We start from the raw sequence: 20,755 nt of genomic DNA, 5'->3' as shown, positions 1-20,755 counted from the left end.
TATGGCCGATTTCTCAGTGGTTCTCAAAACATACCCCACATCAGAATTACCTGGAAGGTTTATTCAAAATGCTGACTCCACCCCCTGAATTTCTAATCCAGTAAGGCTGAGGTGGGGCCCCCCAGTTTCCCTTTCTGTTAAGTTTGCTCACCATGCTGCTGGTCCCCAGACCACACTTTGAGAAACATTGGTCTAGGGTACTTCTAAGTCTGCTGGGACATTGGCCACTTCAAATGTAGCCCCTGGACCAGTACCGTTCGTGTCAGCTGGAAACTTGTTTAAAAGGCAGACTCTGAGGTTCCTTCTCAGACTTAGAATTGGAATCTTCAGTTTCAGCAAGTTTAAATAGCACGGACGGCTATTTAGCACACACGGCTGGGGGTGAAATATGCTAATTCTTGGTCTTTACCCCACCCCAGCTGAACCAGTCTCCCAGGGAGGCCCAGGCATCTGTGTATGTAAGGAGGGCCCTGGTAAGGATCTTTTGCATAACACTGGCGGAGAACCTTGGTTCTTCACCTTAAAACCACCAGGAGAAGTTCTCAACTATTGAGGCACAGGTTCCCTTAAAACCATTCATGTCCAAGTATCTGTTGGAGTCCAGGCCTAGGGCTTTTAGAAGGTTGCTCAAGACTCTACCATGCAGCAGGATAAAAAGCACTGCTCTGGGTTGTTGCTGACGCAGTCCTTCCCCGTGGCTACCCAAGGTAGTGAATGGTGACAAGAGTCTAGAGTCAGAGTGGGATCAGAATCCCCACTTAATCATTAACGGTGCCTCCTTGGGTACATTACACAATCTCTTGGACCCTCAGCTTCTCCCTCCATAAACGAAAACAATAATTAAAGAGAAGGTTAGTGTAACATAGGGAGCATAAGGCTTTACAAAGCTAGGCTTTCAGTAAGAGAGGTCTTGGTTTATTACAATAGACACCAGAGGGTGAGATTGGTGGAGCCCCAGAGTCTTTGTGATTCAATTTCTCTCTCAGGGGTCAGTCCTAAGGCCACCCTTAGTGGCTATAGGATAACAACTTGCAGGCTTTTCCGTGTGTTAAAATGCAAAGGTGGGGACTTGTTCCCAGGAGGCCCTCTGAATGCTCACAGGCTCCTAATTTGTCAGATACACTGTGTGGATGCCCTGGGGGTGAGCTAGCCCACCAGGGGTGTGCCTAGGAGCACCCCCAGCTCAAAACAAATCTCTTGTGAATCTGAGAGAGCTTTACGGGCAGGGAATCACTCAATCACTCCGCTTCATGGAGTGGGTGCGCAATGGGGCCTCACACGGCCTGGCTCCGAATCCCAGCCCCAGAGACCCCATCTTGACACAGGCTTTCCCTGGAACCAGAGCAATCGAGAGGCCGCTGCAGATGTCGAGTAGAAAGAAATGAAACTAAATCCACAGGATTATTCCCCAAAGTGATTTTCCTAATATTGAAAATACAGTTAGAAAGATAAATGTGTTTTCCTTTTTAATCATTCACTAGTTTAAATACCTACATTAGTTTCAACTGCCGTGTAAGAAGTTACCACAAACGTAGCGGCTTAAAACAACACTAACTGTTGCCCAGTTCCATGAGTGCTCTGAGTGGGTTCTCTGCTCAGCATCCCCTAGGCTGACAGTATGGCGGTGGGGGGGGGGGGGGGCGGGGGGCGGCTCTTACCTGGAAGTTCTGGAGTAAGATCCATTTCCAAACCCCTTGAGGTGGGTGGTCAAGCTGAGTTCTTTGGGGTAGTAGGTTCTAATTCCCTATTTCCTTGCTAGCTCTCAGTGGGAGCTACCCTCACTGTTAAAGGCTGCCTGCTTTGTTCTCCACTTGACCATCTCTGAATTCAAAGAACAACTCTGCCTCCAGCCGTCCTAAAACACCACGTCGGCCTAACGTCCTCTCGTGCCCGTGCCCGCAGCTGGCGAAAACTCTGCTTTTCAATAGTTGTGTGATTAGATTGGACCCACCTGGATCATCTCCCTTTTGCCAACAAAGGAGTAACACTAGAGAGCCAAGGTCACGGAGGCCCCCTCCAAAATTCCGTCTACCACAACACCTGTTTTGTTTTTATTTTGAGACTTGTGAATAATTTATTTTAGCACGATTAAGGGAGATTATGAGCTGTTACATATGCTCACATTTGCCTCAAAAACAAAATCTGGCAGAACCTGCTCCAATAATTTGACCAAGGTTGTCCCTCGTTGATAGAGGTATCGATGATTTTTACTTTTTTTTTCCCCCCTGCTTCTCTGTATTTTCTGAAACTTTTACAAGGAGAAAGTGTTAATTTCACAAAAAGAAAAAAAGTTACCTTCAAAAGCAAAGAAATCTGACTCCAAGGTGTTAAAAGATGTTAAATTAACACCAGTTGATGGGGTGTGGTACAGGTGCCAGCACAGCTAGGTAGATGAAAGGAACAGAAGATGAGAAAACATGGTCATGAGACACAGCTGATATGAATAAAAATCAAAAGTATCTCTGAGAAGACAAAACAACATAATAGGGGAGGAAGTAACTGTTGAATTTCTGGCAGGGGGATAAAAGATTGGAGGTGACATCATTCATCAAAACCTTGAATTTTGGGGGTGACTGGGTGGCTCAGTCAGTTAACCATCCGACCTCAGCTCAGATCATAATCTCATGGCTTGTGGGTTCAAGCCCCGCCTCGGGCTCTGTGCTGACAGCTCAGAGCCTGGAGTCTGCTTTGGATTCTGTTTCCCTCTCTCTCTGCCCACCCTCCCCCCCCAACTTATGCTCTCACTGTCTCTCTCAAAAATAAATAAATAAACATTTAAAAAAGAGACCCTGAATTCTTGTCTTAGAGTAAATCAAATTCAAATCAAATTTAAACATGAACACGAATATGATAGATGCATTAGGAAATAAAACTAAGTTCACAAATAGGATTTTTCTCAAGCTAAAAGGTGGTTAGAAAGATGACTGAAGGGCTTTTATTTTTAATCACTTACTGGTATAAATTCCATGATTTCCAAAAAAGGTGTAGGCTATTGAGAACCACCTTCCAAGACTGACTTTCTGTATGAGGTGTCCTTGTGGTCGAGTCGACACAAGGATATAAACTATAAACCCCACATAGTGGTCCTTCCCTGTCATTCAAGGGCACAGGGGTTCCCATCGGGGTGGATTCTCTCATGTTAAAAACGTTTTGAGTTCTGAGGAAAGGTCTTCTCACACTCTTGACAGCCGCGGGGCTTCTCACCATTTCCATCTGCGCCGGTGGGTGGGCCACACCATGAGACCCCAGAAGGCCTTTCCCCATCAGGCCTGGTGACGGCTCTCTCAAGTCCCTTGCTGTCTGCCTACCCCTGTGCCTCTGACAGACAGCCCGTGTGCACTGTCACAGGCTCAGAAACTGGGCTGCTGTGGGATGGCCCACATTTTATATTTACTGGTGTATATTTTATATAAATATTTTATATTTCTTTTATAAATATATGCTATCTTTATTGGTGTACATTGACTGTGTGTCCAAGTGGGATGCTGGGGAGGCAGAGAACTTGGTGCCAAGAAGCTCGCAGTGCTAAAGAATTCCAGCCAGTACGAAATGTACTTAGGGCGGGGCTCAAGGGTGAGCGGTCATTCAAACTGAGTATAGGCGCCTGTGTCCCTAGGAGAGGGTCCCAGCTTGCATCAGGAGCTCCGGGCTCAAGGAGGGTGAGGAAGCCCTGCTCTAGGCTGGAAGTCGACGGGATCTGATTGGTGGTGTTTCCTGTCACAGTAGAACTGGGATTTGAGGCTGCATCCTGGCAGGTCAGAGTCTGTTCTTGCTTTGCTCTCAGATATGTTCTGAGCTCCTGTGCCTGTGTGCTGGAAGAACTGAGGATACAAGAGTGTGTGTGTGTGTGTGTGTGTGTGTGCGCGCGCGCGCACGCTAGCCTCAGGTCACTCCCCTCCTTGACTGACCACAGTGTGGCGACGCCACCCCCAGGTCTGTTTGCCTCATTCTCTATCCACCTCTGGGAGCCCGACTGAGCGCTGTCATCAGGGAAAGGTCCCCGCATGCAGATGGCTTCCTTGAGCTCGAATTATTTATGGGCTGTTGCCAGGAAGCCATAGGGACGTACTGGCCCCAACTGACAGGGGAGAGAGTGGTTTTTCCATCTGTTCCCTCAAAAACTCATTTCCGCCCAAATGAGGATATTTAATCCAAAGTCTTTCCCCTCTGTCTCTGCTGCTTCCCAATCGCAGACCTTCTTCCTTCAATAGAACTGGAGGGAGAGGATCCTGCACACGGTGAAAACTACCTAAGCATGAAACTTCCTCCCCAGAGGGGTTAGAGGGTCAGGTCACCCGCTCAAGATGAAGTCACCTGCTCGATGGCGTGATTACCCAGCCGTATGTCTGCCGTCTGGACCAGACGTCCTCCTCCATCTGGGGCCTGCTGGCCCACGGGTGTCCCCTCTGAGTGAGGGGGAGGCCTCTTAGCCAAAGTGGACTGAAGCAGAGCAGAGCAGGCCACCCTCTGCTTTCCGGGGAGAGACCTCAGGGGAGCCCTGGATTCATGCTTCCTCCCATCCACATGCGTAACAGCCTCCAGAGGAGATCCCCCGTATCTGGGAAGACTCCTCTTCCTTTTCAGAGAAGAAAAGGGGCCTGAGGCCACCTTGTTGAAGAAAGGAGCTATTGCCTGTCTGGAAACCAGGCTTTGGGGTAGTTCCTACTGAGCGCTTACCGCGAGCCGGGCCCCGTGCCGGGTGCTGGGACAGAGTCCCTACCTGAGAGCAGCTCACTCTTTAGGAGGGGGAGGCAGAAAGGAAGTGGAAAACTACTCCAAATAAGTGATGAAGGCTATGATAATGGATGCATGGGGGATGGTGGAAGGGGCTTCTGAGCCAGACATGAAGGAGGAGGCTGAACGAATAGACAATGTCCAGGTTCCCCCCCGCCCCGGGGCTCTCGTTCCCTGAAAAGGGCATCTATTCACACACTCAGACCACAAAACGTATCCGTCTCACCTATGTGCCCTCCCACTCAGATGCAGTCCTCTTGCCTCCACTGACCATGTTCTTGCCAAGGCTACTGAGGGCATTCATGTGGCCAAATCCCAGGGGCATACCAGTAACTTAACACAGCTGACACTCTATCCTTCTGGAAAGGTTCTCCTCCCTTGGCATCCAGGGCTCCACACACAACTTTTCGGGTCCCTCTGCAGCTTTCTCTGCCTTGGCCAGGCCTCTGGATGCTACAGAAACCCAAGGCACTCTTCTTGACCTGTGTGATCTCACCCAGGCACCGTTTGTGAACAACCCTTAAGTGTCATGGCTCCCAAACACCGCAACTCGGTCCTGACCTCTTCCCTGAGCTCTAGGCTCGGATATCGAAAAACCTCTTTGACACCCGAGCCGGATGTTGAACTGGCTTCCCCAGCTTCGAAACATCCAAAGTAGAGCGATTAGTTTTCTTCTCCCGACAGCTTCTCCCTCATTCTTCTGCATTTTAGAAAAAACTGGCACCACCTTTCAGCCGGATGTTCAAGGTGGAAACATTAGCACTTTTGAATTCTCCTCTTGTTTCACACCACTCCTCGAACCCAGTTCCAAGTCCTATTTGTTGCACCTCCAGAATAGATCTCATCCTTCCATGTCCTCCCGTTTCTAGTGCCACCACCCTGGTCCTGCGCCGTCCCTTGACCGGATGACTGTAACAATCTCCTGACTGGCTTCCCAGTCTCTTTCTACTCCCTCCCTCCACCCTGAAGCCAAAGCAATCCTTTAAACACAAACTGGAAAATTAAGAAGACAACGCCATTTCCAATAGCATCAAAAAATTAAACACCCAGGTATGAATTTAACCCAGGTTCTATGAAGGATTTACACACTGAAAAGTGTAAAACATTATGGAAAGAAATTGAAGAAGACAAAAATAAATGGAAGATATCCTGGGTCCATGGGCCAGAAGACTTAATCCTGTAAATGTGTCAATACTACCCAAAGTGATCTACATTTTCAGTGAAATCTCTACCAAGATCCCAATGACTTTTTTTTTGTTTGTTTGTTTGATTTTGTTTTGCAGAAATAGAAACATCCATCCTAAAATGCATTTGGGATCTCAGGGGACTCTGCTTGGGCAAAATACTCCTGAAAAAGAACAAAGTCAGACAACTCACGTTCTTGACTTCAAAATTCACTACAAAGCTACAGTAATCAAAACAGTGTGGTTTTGACATAAAAATCAACATATAGGCCAATAGAAAACAGATCCCAGACATAAAGCCTTGCAGATATGGCCAAATGATTTGCAAAGGTGGTGGTACCAAGACCATTCAACAGGAAAGGGACAGTCTTGCCAAGAAATGTTACTGAGAAAACTGGGGTCTGCATGAAATGAAGTGAGACCCTGACACCACAACTCAAAATGGGACAGAGATCTAAACATAAAAGCTAAAACGATAAAACTCTTAGAAGAAACATAGGGCGAAACTTCACAACATTGCATTTGGCAATGATTTCTTGGGTATGACACCAAAAGCATAGGGAACAAAAGTAAAACAGATACACTGGGCTTAATCAAAATGAAAAATTCCCATTCATCAAAGGGCAATATCAACAGAGTAAAAAGGCAACCCACAGAATGGGAGAAGATATTTGCAAGTCATATATTTTACGAAATAAAATATATCCAGAGTATGTAAAGAACTTCTATAACATTCACGAAGCCAACAACCTAACTCAAAAATGGGCACAGACTTGAATAGATATTTCTCCAAAGAAGATACACACGTGAAAAAATACTTAACTGATCATCAGGCTTCAGACGTGTGCGGCCTGCCGCCAACAGGCCTGAGGCCACAGCCAGAGGTTCCTGGGGGGGACAGTGGGACCCTGCTGCTCCCCTTCCTCTCCCAGGTCCCAGAGTCCCCTTGCCACCGCCAGTTACCTGCACCCCAGGCTCTGTCTGGGGCCTTTCAGGCCTGCGGAAGGGTGTGTGTGTGTGTGGGGGGGGGAGTTAGTGTGCGAGTGTGTGAGAGTGTGTGCATGTATGTGCAGGTGTGTGACCATGTGAGAATGAGTGTGTGCAGGCGTGTGACCATGTGAGAGCACATGCATACGAATGTGTGAGCATTTGTGAGTGTGTGTACCTCCCCAAACTGCTTCAGTCCGGCATTTGGCCACAGGATCCCACGGAGGGGATGCGTTTCTGTCCTCGCCAGCCTGGGATGGCCAGAGATGGCCTCATTTGACTTGTCTGGAAAGGGCACTGGGCCCATCCCTCATTCCATGGCTTTCTCTCCTGGCTTTGGAAAGATTTCTGAGCACAGTATTCCGGGCAGCTCCTCTCAGACCATGACACTGAATATGGCTTCAAGCACAAAGGCATTTTCCCTGCATGCGAAATCCCCTTCCTCTCTTCCTTCCTGACATCCCTGTGGCCCCGGGCACTCGCAGCTGTTGCTGACCCCCTCCTGGCCACCAGCAGCACAGAAACAAGTTACGGTCTAAGTTGTGCAAACAGAGACCAGGCTTTCTGGGGCTTCTCAGAAGGGGTGGGGGCGTCGCACCCTTTCCAGCCCCCCAGAACCATGTCCTACTTGGCCAGACACCCCGGTGTGAGTGGGGCCGAGAGGGCAGAGCGCTTGAGAGGGTGAGGTCTGGAGCCACGTGGGCCAGGTTTATGTTCCAGCCTCTGCCCGGTCTGCCATCTGGCAGACGTCCTCTTTAAGCTCTCATTTCCACAGCAGTAAAATGAAAACTACTCATACACACTTAGTTTATAAGACTGTAAAGACTAGGAAAGATAAGGCATTTAGTGCATAGCCCAGTGCAGGGTTCCCTCCTCTGGCCCCAGAGCCAGGTGGCCCTGTGTGGGAAAGGCACGGCCCTGCTCAGGGTCTCTGTGCTCCTCTCTACCCCGGAGGCACTGGCAGCCACCCAGCGGCTGAAGCAGAGAGAAGGGAGCCAAGCAGAGCCCTTCCCTTCTCCCTCTCCTTCCTTTTCCTCATTGGGGCTCAGTGGTCAGGGCCGGCCCAGGCTTGGGCTGCCTCTGGCCTTCTGTTGCTTCTGTTGGAAGGGGATACACGGCAGGCACACACCTCCCTCCAGCAGCCGCCCACCCCCCAAACATCCAGGGGCCGCTCCCCCAGCCCTGGGCATCCATTCCCAGATGGGAGCACCGAATGTTTAGCCGGGGTCTCCAGGAAAAACACAGGCGGGGGTCGGGGTGTTGAGGACCCAAAAAAGGGAGCTTGACCCTCTTTACCCAGGAGGGAAGGCAGGGCCAGGCTGTGTGTGATGCTCAGTCACAAGGAGGACACAGGCAGCTGAAAGAATGGAGCCCCTAGTTGGGGAGGCTGGGGTGGAGGCAGGGCAGGGGTCGCAGGGACACAGGGTGTTTTTAAGGAACTTGTGTTGATTTTTATTTTAAATTAAGGGATCTTTAAAAGTTACACCAACCACTTCTTTGGTTCTGGCGTTTTCTTGGAAGGTCTGGGGTGTGCATTTCGGGTGCTTAAGTGAGGTATGGCTGCAGCAGTTCTGCGAGAGCTAGCCATCACCAGCAGCCCCTGGGTGCAGGTGAGCAGGGCAGAGCTGTGGGAACAGCACCAGCCCGCAGAAGGGGCTAAATGTCACCTTTCAGGGCACCCTCTCCCCGAGAGCCCTTTGCCCCCAGGCTAGCTCCTGAACCTGCTCTCACTCCTCCCACTTCCGGGAGCTCCCTGGCATCCCTTCCTCCACCCCTACTTCCTCAGATTCTCCATCATCTGTCACAGAAGCTCAGGGGGTAGTGCCACTAGCAGATTCCCAATTCGCTTCCCCATGAGCAGGGAAGCTTCATGAAAACAGAGCCTAACACAGCTATTTGTGGAGCCACTGAGAAGCGCCTCGGGGCGATGGATGAGTGACCTTAAGGTGTGAGAGGTAACGTCTGTCCTTCCCCAGGCTGTGGGGCAGGGGCTCTATTGCCAGCAGTGGCTCTACGGACGCACCGTCCTCGGGTCTCGGGGTCCTGGAAGTGGAATGGGCTCCGCCTGCTGGAGCCAGACAGCCCTGGCAGAGTGTGGGAGGCAGCACTGACCCCCTGCTCCGAGTAAGTGGGCTGCCTTCGAGACAGAACCAGAGAAGGGCTCTCAGCTGCACTGATCCTGAGCAATCCCCGACACCAGGACGGGAGTAAGGATACCTGATGCTGTGCTAAGCCTTTTACCAGGATCATCTCATCTCTTCCTCATGATGGACCCAGGAAGGAGATAATATGGTCATCCCCCTGGTACAGATGATGAAACAGAGGCCCTGAGAGGTGAAGGCCACATAGGCAGGGAGTGGTGATGCCCCGGTTGCACTAGCCTATCTGTGCTGAGGATATTTCAAAACGGAGAAGACAAAAGGAGCAGGGGCAGGGATTTGTGTGTGGGTCCGCACAGGGGGTCTGGGTCTAGAAAACCTTGAACGGCTCCCCTGCCTCGTCTCTGGGAGGCAGAAGGCTTGGGAGGCAGTCCCAGCTCAGCTATTTTCTGTGTTGCCAGTGGCTCTCCCTTTCCGGAACCTTGGTCTCCTCATCTGTCTAATGGGACTGTGCCTGTAAGTTCTTCACAGGGCAGAACGCTGAGCATTCCAAAGTCCGACCCGAAGGCGGGGCTCACGAGGCTGCAAGGGAGATGGGTACTTGGGGAGGAAAGCGAAGACTGAGGACTCAGCCCCCCAGGGCCTGTGGAGACTGAAAAGGAAAAAAGCTCAGCAAAGACTCAGCACGGCCCACAGACGGTCCCCTCAGCTCTCCTTTCAGGGCTACTGCAGCCGCTTGCAGGTGGAGCCCCGGTAAGAAGGACCCGCGAGCCGCGAGAAACCGAAACCTATCCCTCGTGAATACCCAGACCAGCACACAGGTCCCGTCCACACAGGCACATGTTCCTTTGGTTTTATTTTCACCAACACACGATGGCTCTGCCACACCTGGGAAATCCTGGGCTCTGCGTGTTCCACCTGCCCTCTCTTTCCTACCTGGACAGGGCCACAAAGAAGTGTCCAAACCACCTGCAGGCACGAGACGCGCTGGACAGAGCAGTGCCAGCTCATAGCTTATAATGATGCCATTTCTCCAGTTGCTAAAGAGCTTTACAGAGACCACGCCAGGGCTCCCCCCCACCAGGATGCTGGAGCGTGTGATTCGTGTTTTGCGAGCTCCACAAAACCTCAGCTCCCTTCTCCAGAGCGCTTGGCATGGGCAGGAAATTCCACGTTTGGGACAGGGCCTTTTTGGAAGCGACTCTCAGGCAGTGACATCCAGGTCTCTGCGTGGAGTAGGTTACCAGCCGCGTGTGGGGGGAAAACAATTTAAAGGACATCTCTTTCTCTCCTCCCTCCACCCACCCAGGGCTCAGATCTCATTATGGTGCCGCCCAGATACACTGAAGTGTGTGTGATATTTGGTTTCAAAAACATTCAGTCTCTTTGGTAAACTCAGAGAAAGTGGCAGGGAGCTGCCGAAGTGCGTTCTTCCTACATCTTCCGCACTAATGCTTCATCCTCTCTAATAGCCGCTGATAGACAGGAGCTGGAAGAGAGAAATTTCAAGGTGAGACGTGCGAACTGCCCCTGTCTGTCAAGACACTGGCAGAGTCACAAGCGCATGGCCGGCGGCCCCTTCCGCCACTCTCTCCCGCACATCCCGGGTGCTTTTTGGTTGGTGAGCCTTGCTGTCTCACTCAACAATGTTCTGAACTGGGATTTTCTCCGTCTTCCAGCTGGGTTCCCAAAGCCAAAAACTCGCAGCAAGCCTAAAATGCTGGTACTCTTATTATCTCCATCTTATGGAGAAGGGAAGTGAGTGTTCTGCGTCTGACCCCAAAGGCCAGGCTGGTTTTATTGCACCATGACGTTCTTATCTATATACAGCAGATGGCACGTTTGGGCCTGCTTGGGGGAAAGGCCCAAACTAGTTAGTATACAAGGACTTCAAATCCAGGCCAGACTTACCTAGTTTCACAGAGGTCCGGGCGGCCTGAAAAAACAAACAAACAAAAAAACGCACAAAGTGTCAAGTTTTCCAGTGAAAGCTGTCCCTGCATGTGTTCACAGCAATGGTTTTGCCCCCTGCCACACTACTCACAAAAAATGCCAGGGGTGAGGGAGAGGAATGGGAATGTGTAGCTGCTGGGCCCCAGGGAGCCCCTCAGTCAGTGTCAGCAGCCCCAAGTGAAGTGTAAGCCCCAACCAACTAGAGTCTGAGGTGGGTATTCCTGGGAGACCACAAAACCTGACTTCCACAGAGACCAAAGCCTAGAGCCTGGACAGCTGGGATGGCACAGGGGGTGGCCCTGAGGAGTAGGAGCTCAGAGCCAAGAACCCTTCTCAAGGGGCACTGAGGAGACCTCTCTGTCCAAAAGCAGAGGACATATTCCAGCTCTGGGTCTCTGGGGTAAGAACCACCTCCAGCCGCACCCTCTTGTCTTCTGTAAGGTGCCCATATTCCCAAGGGGCTCCACCTCACTCGAAGCAGCAAAGGAGCCTGAGTGGGGCTTCTAGGAGGCCCTGGGCAAGCTGGGGAGCAGGAACAGAAGCCCAGGAAGAATCACAGAGGCTCTGCGAGGAAAGAGAAGCTGGAGCAAGGAAGGGAGGTTTCACACACACACTTGCCCTGTATCCAGAATCCTCACCACTACCCTGAAGAGCCCCAGCATCACCCAAGACGGGCCACATCATGGAAACCAGAGGGTGACTTAGAGGCCACGTAGAGGCCACACTGTGGAAATCAGCAGGAAGGCTGATTTGGGATGGGTTGCCCTGGTTGGATAGATGGATTCTAGAGCTTTATCTGTTTTCACCAGCATTCTATGGGCTTCCCCATAGAATGAGGCTCAGAGGCCTTGGTTTATAGGCCTGGGTTTTGGCCCACAAAGGTACAGGGGCTGCCTGGGTTCTTTTCTCTGAACTCCACACAGGCCAGTGCTAAGGATTCCTGAATGGGAGTGAGGAGAAGTTTCACGGGAGCCCTGGGAGGGCAGCCAAGGAAGACAGGGACCCAGAGAGCCCTCCCCAACCAGGGGCCCAAGCAGAGGCACCAAGGGTGCTGAGGCCACAGGCAAACCTAGCCGCGTCTTACCCTGGAATATGCAGACGCCTGTTTGAAGATTTCAAGTGCAGAGTCTGCAAGTTCATCCCCTCGCTCCTGAGGTCTGATGGCTGGTGATGAAAGAAAAGGCAACTTTGGTGAGAGCAAAACTATTAGCACGGCATTCATAGCGACCGTGACTGAGGGGCACTGTTGGGTTTCCTGCCTCACATTCGCCGATGAATTTTTCCTTTAAAATTTTTCATAACTGAGGGTGGATGGAATCTGGCCCATGGGGAGAGAGCTCCAAGAAAGGTGAATGCACAGTGCAGACAGAGGCTGGACTCAAGTTCAACTTTGCTGGAGGTAAAGAGAGCTCCCATGAGGCGAGATGTAAGAAGCGTGCTTGGAACCACGTTCCCAGCATCCACGTGTGAGAAAGCCGCGTCTGTGTCTGTGTCTGAGTGGGGTGAAGACAGCCAGGCAATTCAACAAAAAGAAATCTGGCTTGAGTTTCTGGGGTAGCGCGTTTGAAACCAACAGTTCCTAATTCACTTTTGGATCAGCCACAGCGATGCTGGCCACGGACCCTCTGTGGGCACGTTGCACACTAATCTTCGCTTCGAACAGTTTTCCTGTCGAGTACCAGCTGCTGTGTGGAGAAGAGTCAGCTGCAGACTGAGGGGCCATGGGGTACTTTAGGGCCTTACCTGGAGGCTGCAGGACACTAGAGATGGCATAGACCACGCCATTTGTGGCCATGATGTCAGCTTCAGCAACAGGCTCCTTATTGACATTCACTACATTGTTTTTCTGGGAGAAAAAGAGACCACTGTTGAACATAGACCATACGTATCTTACTCTCAGCAAGTGCTCAGTGAGCAGTTCTGGATGCCAGAGACTGTGCTAAGTGTGAGGGACACCTGGTGAATGGAACGGTCCCTGCCAGCCACACCTTCAGTCTGGCGGACTCTTTCTGATCCCTTGTGTGCCTCAGCCCGGTGTAATTTACAAAACACCCTTCCGTGCTAGTCACTTGGTCCTCACAGCGACATGTGGTAAAGACACAGATGTCATCGTCTCACTTAGCAGAAGAGAAACAGAGATTCAAGAGAGGCCAGGTGCCTCCTTTAAGCTAAGCGGGTGGGATGGCTGGGAACAGAAGCTGGGCCTCCAGTTCTGGTGCAGGGCTCCTTCCTTCCACTCGTCCTCAGTGCCTTACCTCTCCCATAGGAAGCGCACCCGGGTGTCTCTCTCTGTCCTTCCTGAACCTCAGGTGTCATCCCAAGGGGGAAGGAAGAACGGAAGCCTGTGACAGCATCCCAACACCCCAAACGAGGAGCTGGGAGATTCTCAGGGGACCTGCAGAAGTCAACTAGTCATCACATTCCTACCCCTTGCCATGCTTCCTCATGGGGAAGTGATATGCAAAGGGATGGGGGAAGGATGGGAGAGAGGAGCAGGCAGCAGAGGCCGAGCCAGCCACATACTAGATGAGCGGTCCCTCCATGGGGAAGCCCAGTGACCTTGCCAGGTGCAGCCAGGGAGGCCACGGGCAGCTTCACGGAGCGGGGCCAGCTATCTCTTCTCTCTCTTCAAGGTAAGAACCCCCTGAGGCAGCTTCAGAGCGGAATGTGTGTTATCAAAGTGCAGAGCAAGGGAAAGCTTGCAGACCAAGCATCTGAAGGAAAGGGCTCTTGGGATGGTCTGGCACATGGTACAGCTCAGCGAGCCCCAGACTGGAAGGGATGGGGCGGGAAGGGGCCGGGGGGACTGATTCCTCAAGACGCGTAAGTAATTGCCCATCGTCTCTTTAAGGGGAGGAAGATCTAATGGCCTCTCCCAGATGTCAGTCGGATGCTTGATTCCTGAGCAAATCTGCAAGTTCTTATTTGTGTGCCGCCACAGTCTCGCCTCATTTCCCTGAAAACCCTTTTCTCTTTTCTTTCTTTGGACAGAATGCACTCAGAGATTCAAGGTGCATCTTCAAGACTGTGTGTGTGTCTAAGGCTGGCCCAGGGGCAAGAGAAGCCCTGGAACCCCAGTGACGGTGCCCGGCCGGCTGTTTGGTTCTGAAACACACTCACTGAGCTGACTTCCAGCTTGTCCCCCTGGAGAGACTTCAGCCGCACCAGGGATCCGATGCCTCCGCTGACCAGGATCTCATCGCCAATGTGGTATTTCAGGATGTTGGCAAGCTCTTTAGCATTGCCTGCAGGTTCATGGGAAAGAAGGGAGAGCAGAGTTCATTCCAAGGCTGGTCACTGGCGTGGTCAAGGAGGGCCCAGAGGGCATGCGAGCGGTGATGCCTGACATGGAGAACTCCCTGAACAGGTAACGAGCACTCCTTGAGCACCTGCCGTGTGCTCACCCCTCGGACCCCCCCCCCCCCGCCCCCGCCACCTGCCTAAGGCTCAGGGGAAAAAGGCCCATGTCTGTGGCCCTGCATCTGCCTCGGCAGTCAGGGGGCTGATGGGCTAAGCGAGAGCTCTCTGTGATGCCGAGAAGGAGTTAATCCATACTCCTCTATGAGTATGACTCATTTTTCCATGAGCTAAATATTTGCTTGGAAAGCTAGGAACCTTTCCAGCCCCGGCATCTGGGACATTTCATCATCAGCATGGCTCCCGATGGTTATAACACAGTAGTGAAATATTTACACGTTCTGCCCTCAAATGCATATTCTGCGGCCGCTGTTTCCTGAAGGGAGAACTTAAAAGAGTCAACAGCTGCAGTCTGGGGGGGGGGGGCTGTGGAGCCGATGAGGTCAGGGCTGAGGGGGGCATTCCCTCCACGGCGCCCCTCCCGTCACGTCTCAACATTCCTTCCAGCCCACATCAGCTCCTCCACCAACTGGGGAGAGCATCCGATTGCTCATAAAGGTGCACAGGCATTTTCCAAATTAAGTGTGGGAGGCAATGCCTGAAGCCGCCAGCTGCCCTCTCCTCTCCATCACGGCCGCCCCGACACTCACAGTCCCAGCCCAGTGGCTAGATTTCCCCAGGGCCTGTGGATGGCTATTTCCAGCATCTCGAAACTGAGAACGGGGGAAGTTTTAAAGCATCTTGGAGAGTTCACTTGGTTACTGACAAATCCACATCAGTGCCCGTGGGATGGAGACACCAGGTACCAAGTAATTTCCAAACACCCACAGCCTGGCGGCCACGGATTCCCATTCCACGAAAATACTGCCGGGAGCTGCTGCGCCCAGTCGGCCCCCAGGGGGTGCGAGAGGCTTCTTTCTTCCGAGACATTTAACACCTGGATTGACCTCTTACACCTGGACGGCCTTCCGTCTCTGTCTCCCAGGAGGGCTGGGGGCTATTCCTGCCCGCGGACCTGGCGGAAGGTGTGTGTGGGCAGCCTTGGGCACACCAACATCCCACCCCGTCCCTGCTCCTGCACGACCGAACACGCGAGGGAGGCCGAGCAGGCCCGAGGCCACTGGGGAATATTGCAGTCCTGCTGGACACAGAGAGGATGGAACAAGTTTATGTTCAGAAGGAACTTCTCCCCTCTTCTCGGGAACATACGTCAGCATCAAAGAGACAGGCGTTTACCAGGCAATAAAGAATCTTAAACAGAACACAAGTTCAGCTCGGGGCTGCCTACAACCTGAATTTCCTATTCTCCTGCTCCAGAGCAGGAAGGAAGGTGTCTATGATGTGGGCCCCAAGGTCTGGCCAAGGTCCTTCCTCCTCCTCCTCCTCCCTCTCCCCCCCCCACCTCTTCCTCCTCAGGCTCATTTTTTTGTGAGGTGTGTGTGTCAAGAGCAAGCTCAACACTGCACCCCCACCCCACCCCCTCCTCATCGTAGCCAACCCCGAGGGAGGACGCGTGCCCAGCGCCCAGCAGCACATTTATTCCGCACAACACACAGCAAGGTGCTCTCGTTTTTCTAATGGGAAAACTGAAGCTCAGAGAGGTTAAGCAACTTGCTAGAGGTCACTCAGCTGGTGAATGTCCGAGCCAGGATGGGAAGCAGCTTTGAGTTAATCCCAGAGCCCAAGCTCTGAACTGCGAGGATCACCTCTGAAACATCCTCAACTAAATTTCTCAGGGCCAGGAATAGCTTGTTGGTAAAGCTTTTATCCTGAGGGACGTTTCGTGAAGGTACATGGCTTCGTTATCGCTGTCCTCAGCGGCAGACATGTCTCAGTGACCAGGCTGGCTGTTACCCACTCAATGCCTTTCCACTCTTCTCTGCCTTGTACGGTTCTCAGGGAGGCCGATGGCTGTGAAGCACATTGTCCAGGCTCCCTTGCCCCGTGTCCCCCCAACTCACAGCTGATAGGAGGCCCACGGCAACGGGCATGTGGGAAGAGAACGAGGCTAAGGTAGTCCTGGCCCCCTTGCCCTGGTTCTGCCAGCAGCTGTGTGTGGCTCTGGCTGCTGTCCTGTGTCCCTCCTCTGAAGCTCTGGTTCTCCCTGTCCCCTCCTCCACCTTCCTCCCCACCCCCAGGCCTGGGTGTCATCACCCTTTGCTGGTCCCTTCCTCCTGCCCATAGTTTTACAAACAGCCTCCTCATTCAGTTCCTTCCAGTGAAACCCTCTGTAACGTGCCACCTGTTTCCTGCGGGTCCCCTGACCGATACGGTCACTTTAGAAACCATGGAAAATGTACTTCAGTTGGTCTTTACCCAGGAGTTTGTTGAGCTCTCCCGGTGGCATGGCCTGGAAGGCTTCATTTGTAGGAGCAAAGACCGTGTAGACGCCTTCCCTGTTGAGCATCTCTGTCAGCCCTGCAGACTGGATGGCGGCCACCAGCATGCTGTGGAGACAGCAGAGAAAATGTCACCTGCCTGTGGTGGGGAGAGGGGCGGTCACTTTCCCAAATGCCTCCCCACTGTGGGTAGGTGGGGCCCAGCAATGGAATTCACACCCCTGGCTGGTTTTCACTCCCGGTTCGTACACAAAGAGGGAAGATTCCAGTCTGCACCTTCTCTCCATAAATGCTAAGCTCAGTCAAATGGCCGGAAGTCAGAAGCCAGAGAGGGAAGGAGGAAGGGAGAGGCCGGCAGCATGGCCAACCCACAGACTGGCCGAGCCGCCGGGCCCTGGGGATACGATTCAGGGGAGTGCCTGGCTGGTCTCCCAGACTCCGGTGTCAGAGCACCCTGTGGTAAGTGAGCAAGTCAGAAAAGGAGAGAGAGGAGCAAGAAAGCAAAGCAACACAGGGAGCCTGAGAAGGAGCAGCTGGGAGTCTCCGGGCGCCATGAGTGGATATCGCTCAGAGCGAGATTCATCCCACACTCAAAACCAGGTGCTCTCCACTTACTTGGGACTTTAAAAAGAGAATATGATGTCTTCCTCGGACTTCAATACAAAAATGTCGCCCCCTCCCTGTTCCCAAGGATGTGAGAATCACATTCCCAGAAATAACCCTTTTTATCAACCTAAGCTTCCAGTCTGACCTTCACCCTTCCCAGATCCCCAGCCTGGAAGGTGACCAGTGCTCTGTCAGCATTAACTGAATCCCCGAGGAAGTGGGGAGCTTGACAGAGAGCTGAGACCCAACGTCCTGCCCCAGCATGACCACTTGGGAGAAGCTGGTTACCTGAAGCGATTGTCCCCCTTTAGGACATCCATGACGGTCCCCATTGGGGGGGTTAGCATTCGGTCCATGGTGAACAGTGTCCCATACCTGCCCCTCTTGTCATGGGCGGCAATGCAGCTGTTCTCGATGCACAGGCTCTATGCAAAAGAGGAGCAGAGAAAGGGCACGTTATCCTCCCACATGGGGGCCTCATAATTTGGTCAGGGCATTTGCCTGCTGATGGCTTCATCTGCAAAGATCAATGGATATACACTGGTGTGGGTCATTAAGACTAGGATAAAATGTGTTTTCTCCAGAAGAGAAAAAATAAAAATTGTGTTGAGGAAAAATGGCTATCGGGCCCCAATAAAGATATAGAGAGGTCCCCTAATGAGAATATCCCATCACACGTGGTGTCCATCAACAGTGGTCAAATCAATAGATCGAGTCTATTGACTCATCTGTGTAACAGATGACAACCATCTTTAGTCAATGGTACTGGATGGTTCCAAGGAAGGACTGCATTGTGGTGTGCTTCCTGTTTGATATTTTGTTGGGTTTGAAGACAGAAAAGAGACTGGAGAAGAGAGAAAAGAGCCTTTTGGACCAGGAAGGGCTGTGCTCATTCAGTTAAGGGGGCTTCTGTTCACATAAGCCAAGGATTTAAAACCTCCATTCCTCCTCCCCTGTTCATCACTCTGAGCTTAAGGCTGACGGCTGCCTACCCAGACAGCTGAGACCGCTGTGTGGTTTATTCCCAAAGGCTGCCAGCAAAGGAGATTCTAATCCTTCTACAGTTTCCCATTTTGATCCTTTCAAATAAGATACTTTCCAGAAATTCCTTCCTTCCTTATTAGAAATCAGTATATATATATACACACACATACTCAGGCAAGCTTCTGTTTATTGAGATTTTATGTGTGTGTGTGTGTGTGTGTGTGTGTATATGTATATATATATATATATAAAATAGGTATGTATATATATATACACACATACATATACAATATATACGTATATACACACATACATAGACATAGACATAGACATAGACATATATGTTCTTTTACCACTAATACAGCTTCCATTTCTTAGACCTGAGACAAAGAAAGAGGACAATTGGGGAACCAGAACTTACATTGCGATAAATAAAAACTCTCAGTTTTTTGCCACCTAGAGTGTTGAGGGTCTGTCCATGGTACAGATACTTGGAGGCCAGCTGCTCTTTAATCAAGTGATTGAGAAGCAAATTCTTTGTGCGCGCATCAATGTTAGGGGTTCCATCTGTAAGGGAAGGTGTGCGTAGGTCCAGAGGCATGCTCCAGAAAGGAAGAGAATGAGAGACAAATGTAGTGAGAAGGCCAACCCTCCTTAAGTTTGGAAACGGGAGATTGAGAAATGCAGTAAGGCTGCCAAATTCCTTAACATCTGCCATCTTCTGCAAATTAACCAAACAAAAAGCTCTAGATAATCGAGGGTGTTTGGAGATTTGCCCGTGGAGGGAGGGGAAGGCATGGACACCATTTGGCCCCCTCCTCCGCCTTCCCCATGACCACAGCTCAGCTGTATCCTCACTCTGACCTTCTGATGATCACATGGGCGATTGATTCTGTACATAAAAAGGCATGAGAGTGCTCTGCTCTCTGGCCAGATGTGAACTTTTGAATTCTGGGGACCAGATCCCCAAAATGCATTCTCTGCTCTGCCAAATGATGTGCCAGAGCCTCCGAGGTTTCTGTTGAGCTGGGTGGGAGTGCTAATATTCTGCAGGGTGCTGGCAATCAGGGAGGAGGCTGCAAGAGGTGACAGTGGTGGGGGGGGAGCTACCCCAGAGACAAACTCCTGGGGCTGCTGTCACCATGTTACCTTTGAACACGGAATTCAGGGGGGCCAGGAGGGTCACCCGCTCGTTTCCGGAGAGATGAGTGCCGAGGCCAGCTTGTCTGAAAAGGTCAACAGCTGTGGAAACGTCCGACTCTGCAGCCAACTCAAACAGCGTCTTGGCTGCAAGGAAGGAGAACGCAGGTTCAAAAGTTAGAAGTGCTGTTTTCATTTATCATCCGTCCACCCCAGAGCGTGACACACACCAGCAGGAATGTCATCCTGCAAGTCAACAGCCCTCTCGGCACTGCTGGGGCGCAGCGGGCTCGTGTCATCAGGGCACTGGTCGCCAGGTCTCACTGGGCAGGGGAGTGAGGGGAGGTGCAGGCGAGCAGGGGCTGGCCTCTGTCCCCACCCTTGGTCAGGGCACCGGCTAATGCCTGCAGCAGGGCAGCGCCATCCGTGTCATGGCTTCTGAGCAGTAGATAATGCCAGCAACCACACCCGTACAAAGTCTTCTTCTGGTTTGGTTTCTTTCCTGTGAAATTGCTTCACTCCTGAGCAACCGACCTCCCTCGAAGTCCAGAATGGGGCTAGCTAGCATGCTGAATGAAACCCAAGCCAAAGTCCATTCGGTCATTTCTCCCAGGGTCAGCGACTCTGGGATGCTTGGGCATCATTGAGAAGGCACATGCTCTGAGGTCAGCAAATGGCCCTCTGTGCAGGCAGATCTTCTGAAAGGCTTCTTCTGTGATCGAGCGGCTCCCTCCCCAGCTCCCTCCAACCTCCCTTGAGCTTCCTCCACTGCCTCCAAGGAAACGCCTGGACTCCTAGGCCGGCAGCTCAAGATGCTTCAGTCCCGGCTGCAACCCAACAGGGGCCCAGGCCCTTTCTCCTGAGAGGCTGTGAGCTGCGTGCAGGCAAGGAAATGGCCCCCCAGATCCCTACATTCCCCAAGTGTCTCCACCCTGGATGCCAGAGGGGACAGGAGGCCTGGAAGGGCCATAGCCTAGGAGGCCTGGCTCACCTGAGTCTGGGATGAGCAGCTCATCGATGTAGTGGATCACACCATTGGTGGCCAGGATGTCTTTGTTGGAGATAATGGCCTTCCCGTTGATGGTGAGCATGTCACCGCTGCAGCCCACCTCCAGCGTAGTGCCCTCCAGGGTCTCCACGGACATCCCTGCGACGATGGCTTCGGCACACATGGCTGACTTCAGGATGTGGTTGTTCAGCAGGTCTGGGGGTCGAAAAGGACACAGGTCGAGTCGGTGCTGGCTCCAGGCTGATATCAGAGGCCAGCACGCAGCCTCCATGGCTGTAACGATTCTATTCTCTCTGACGCTGCCCTTCAGGTGAGGCTGGGGCACCACACAAGCCCGGGTCCTCCCCTCCTCCTGCTGCTGCC

The 20,755-nt window shown here is 52.0% G+C and overlaps 1 protein-coding gene and 1 long non-coding RNA gene across 3 annotated transcripts in view; both read right to left on the bottom strand.

Moving 5' to 3' along the window:
* The window catches only part of LOC123385921, a 34,064-nt gene extending 31,401 nt beyond the window's left edge, over positions 1-2,663 (bottom strand). For both annotated transcript variants that reach the window (XR_006599205.1, XR_006599206.1), the window contains exon 1: positions 1,659-2,663. This is a non-coding gene — a long non-coding RNA (uncharacterized LOC123385921). The remainder of the gene's footprint in view (positions 1-1,658) is intronic.
* Positions 2,664-9,843: 7,180 nt separating this feature from the next.
* TGFBI (transforming growth factor beta induced) overlaps positions 9,844-20,755 on the bottom strand; it is a 32,775-nt gene continuing 21,863 nt past the window's right edge. The window contains exons 8-17 of the mRNA XM_003980782.5: positions 20,375-20,587; positions 19,393-19,530; positions 18,665-18,810; positions 17,548-17,684; positions 16,631-16,761; positions 14,078-14,202; positions 12,701-12,803; positions 12,042-12,121; positions 10,916-10,940; positions 9,844-10,493 (exon numbers count right to left, since the gene is read on the bottom strand). Coding sequence (XP_003980831.2) covers positions 10,453-10,493; positions 10,916-10,940; positions 12,042-12,121; positions 12,701-12,803; positions 14,078-14,202; positions 16,631-16,761; positions 17,548-17,684; positions 18,665-18,810; positions 19,393-19,530; positions 20,375-20,587 — 1,139 coding nt within the window. The 3' untranslated portion in view covers positions 9,844-10,452. The remainder of the gene's footprint in view (positions 10,494-10,915; positions 10,941-12,041; positions 12,122-12,700; positions 12,804-14,077; positions 14,203-16,630; positions 16,762-17,547; positions 17,685-18,664; positions 18,811-19,392; positions 19,531-20,374; positions 20,588-20,755) is intronic.

This window comes from Felis catus, chromosome A1, assembly GCF_018350175.1.
Source record: "Felis catus isolate Fca126 chromosome A1, F.catus_Fca126_mat1.0, whole genome shotgun sequence".
NCBI classification, from domain to species: domain Eukaryota; kingdom Metazoa; phylum Chordata; class Mammalia; order Carnivora; family Felidae; genus Felis; species Felis catus.
This window is presented reverse-complemented; position numbering and strand designations above follow the sequence as displayed.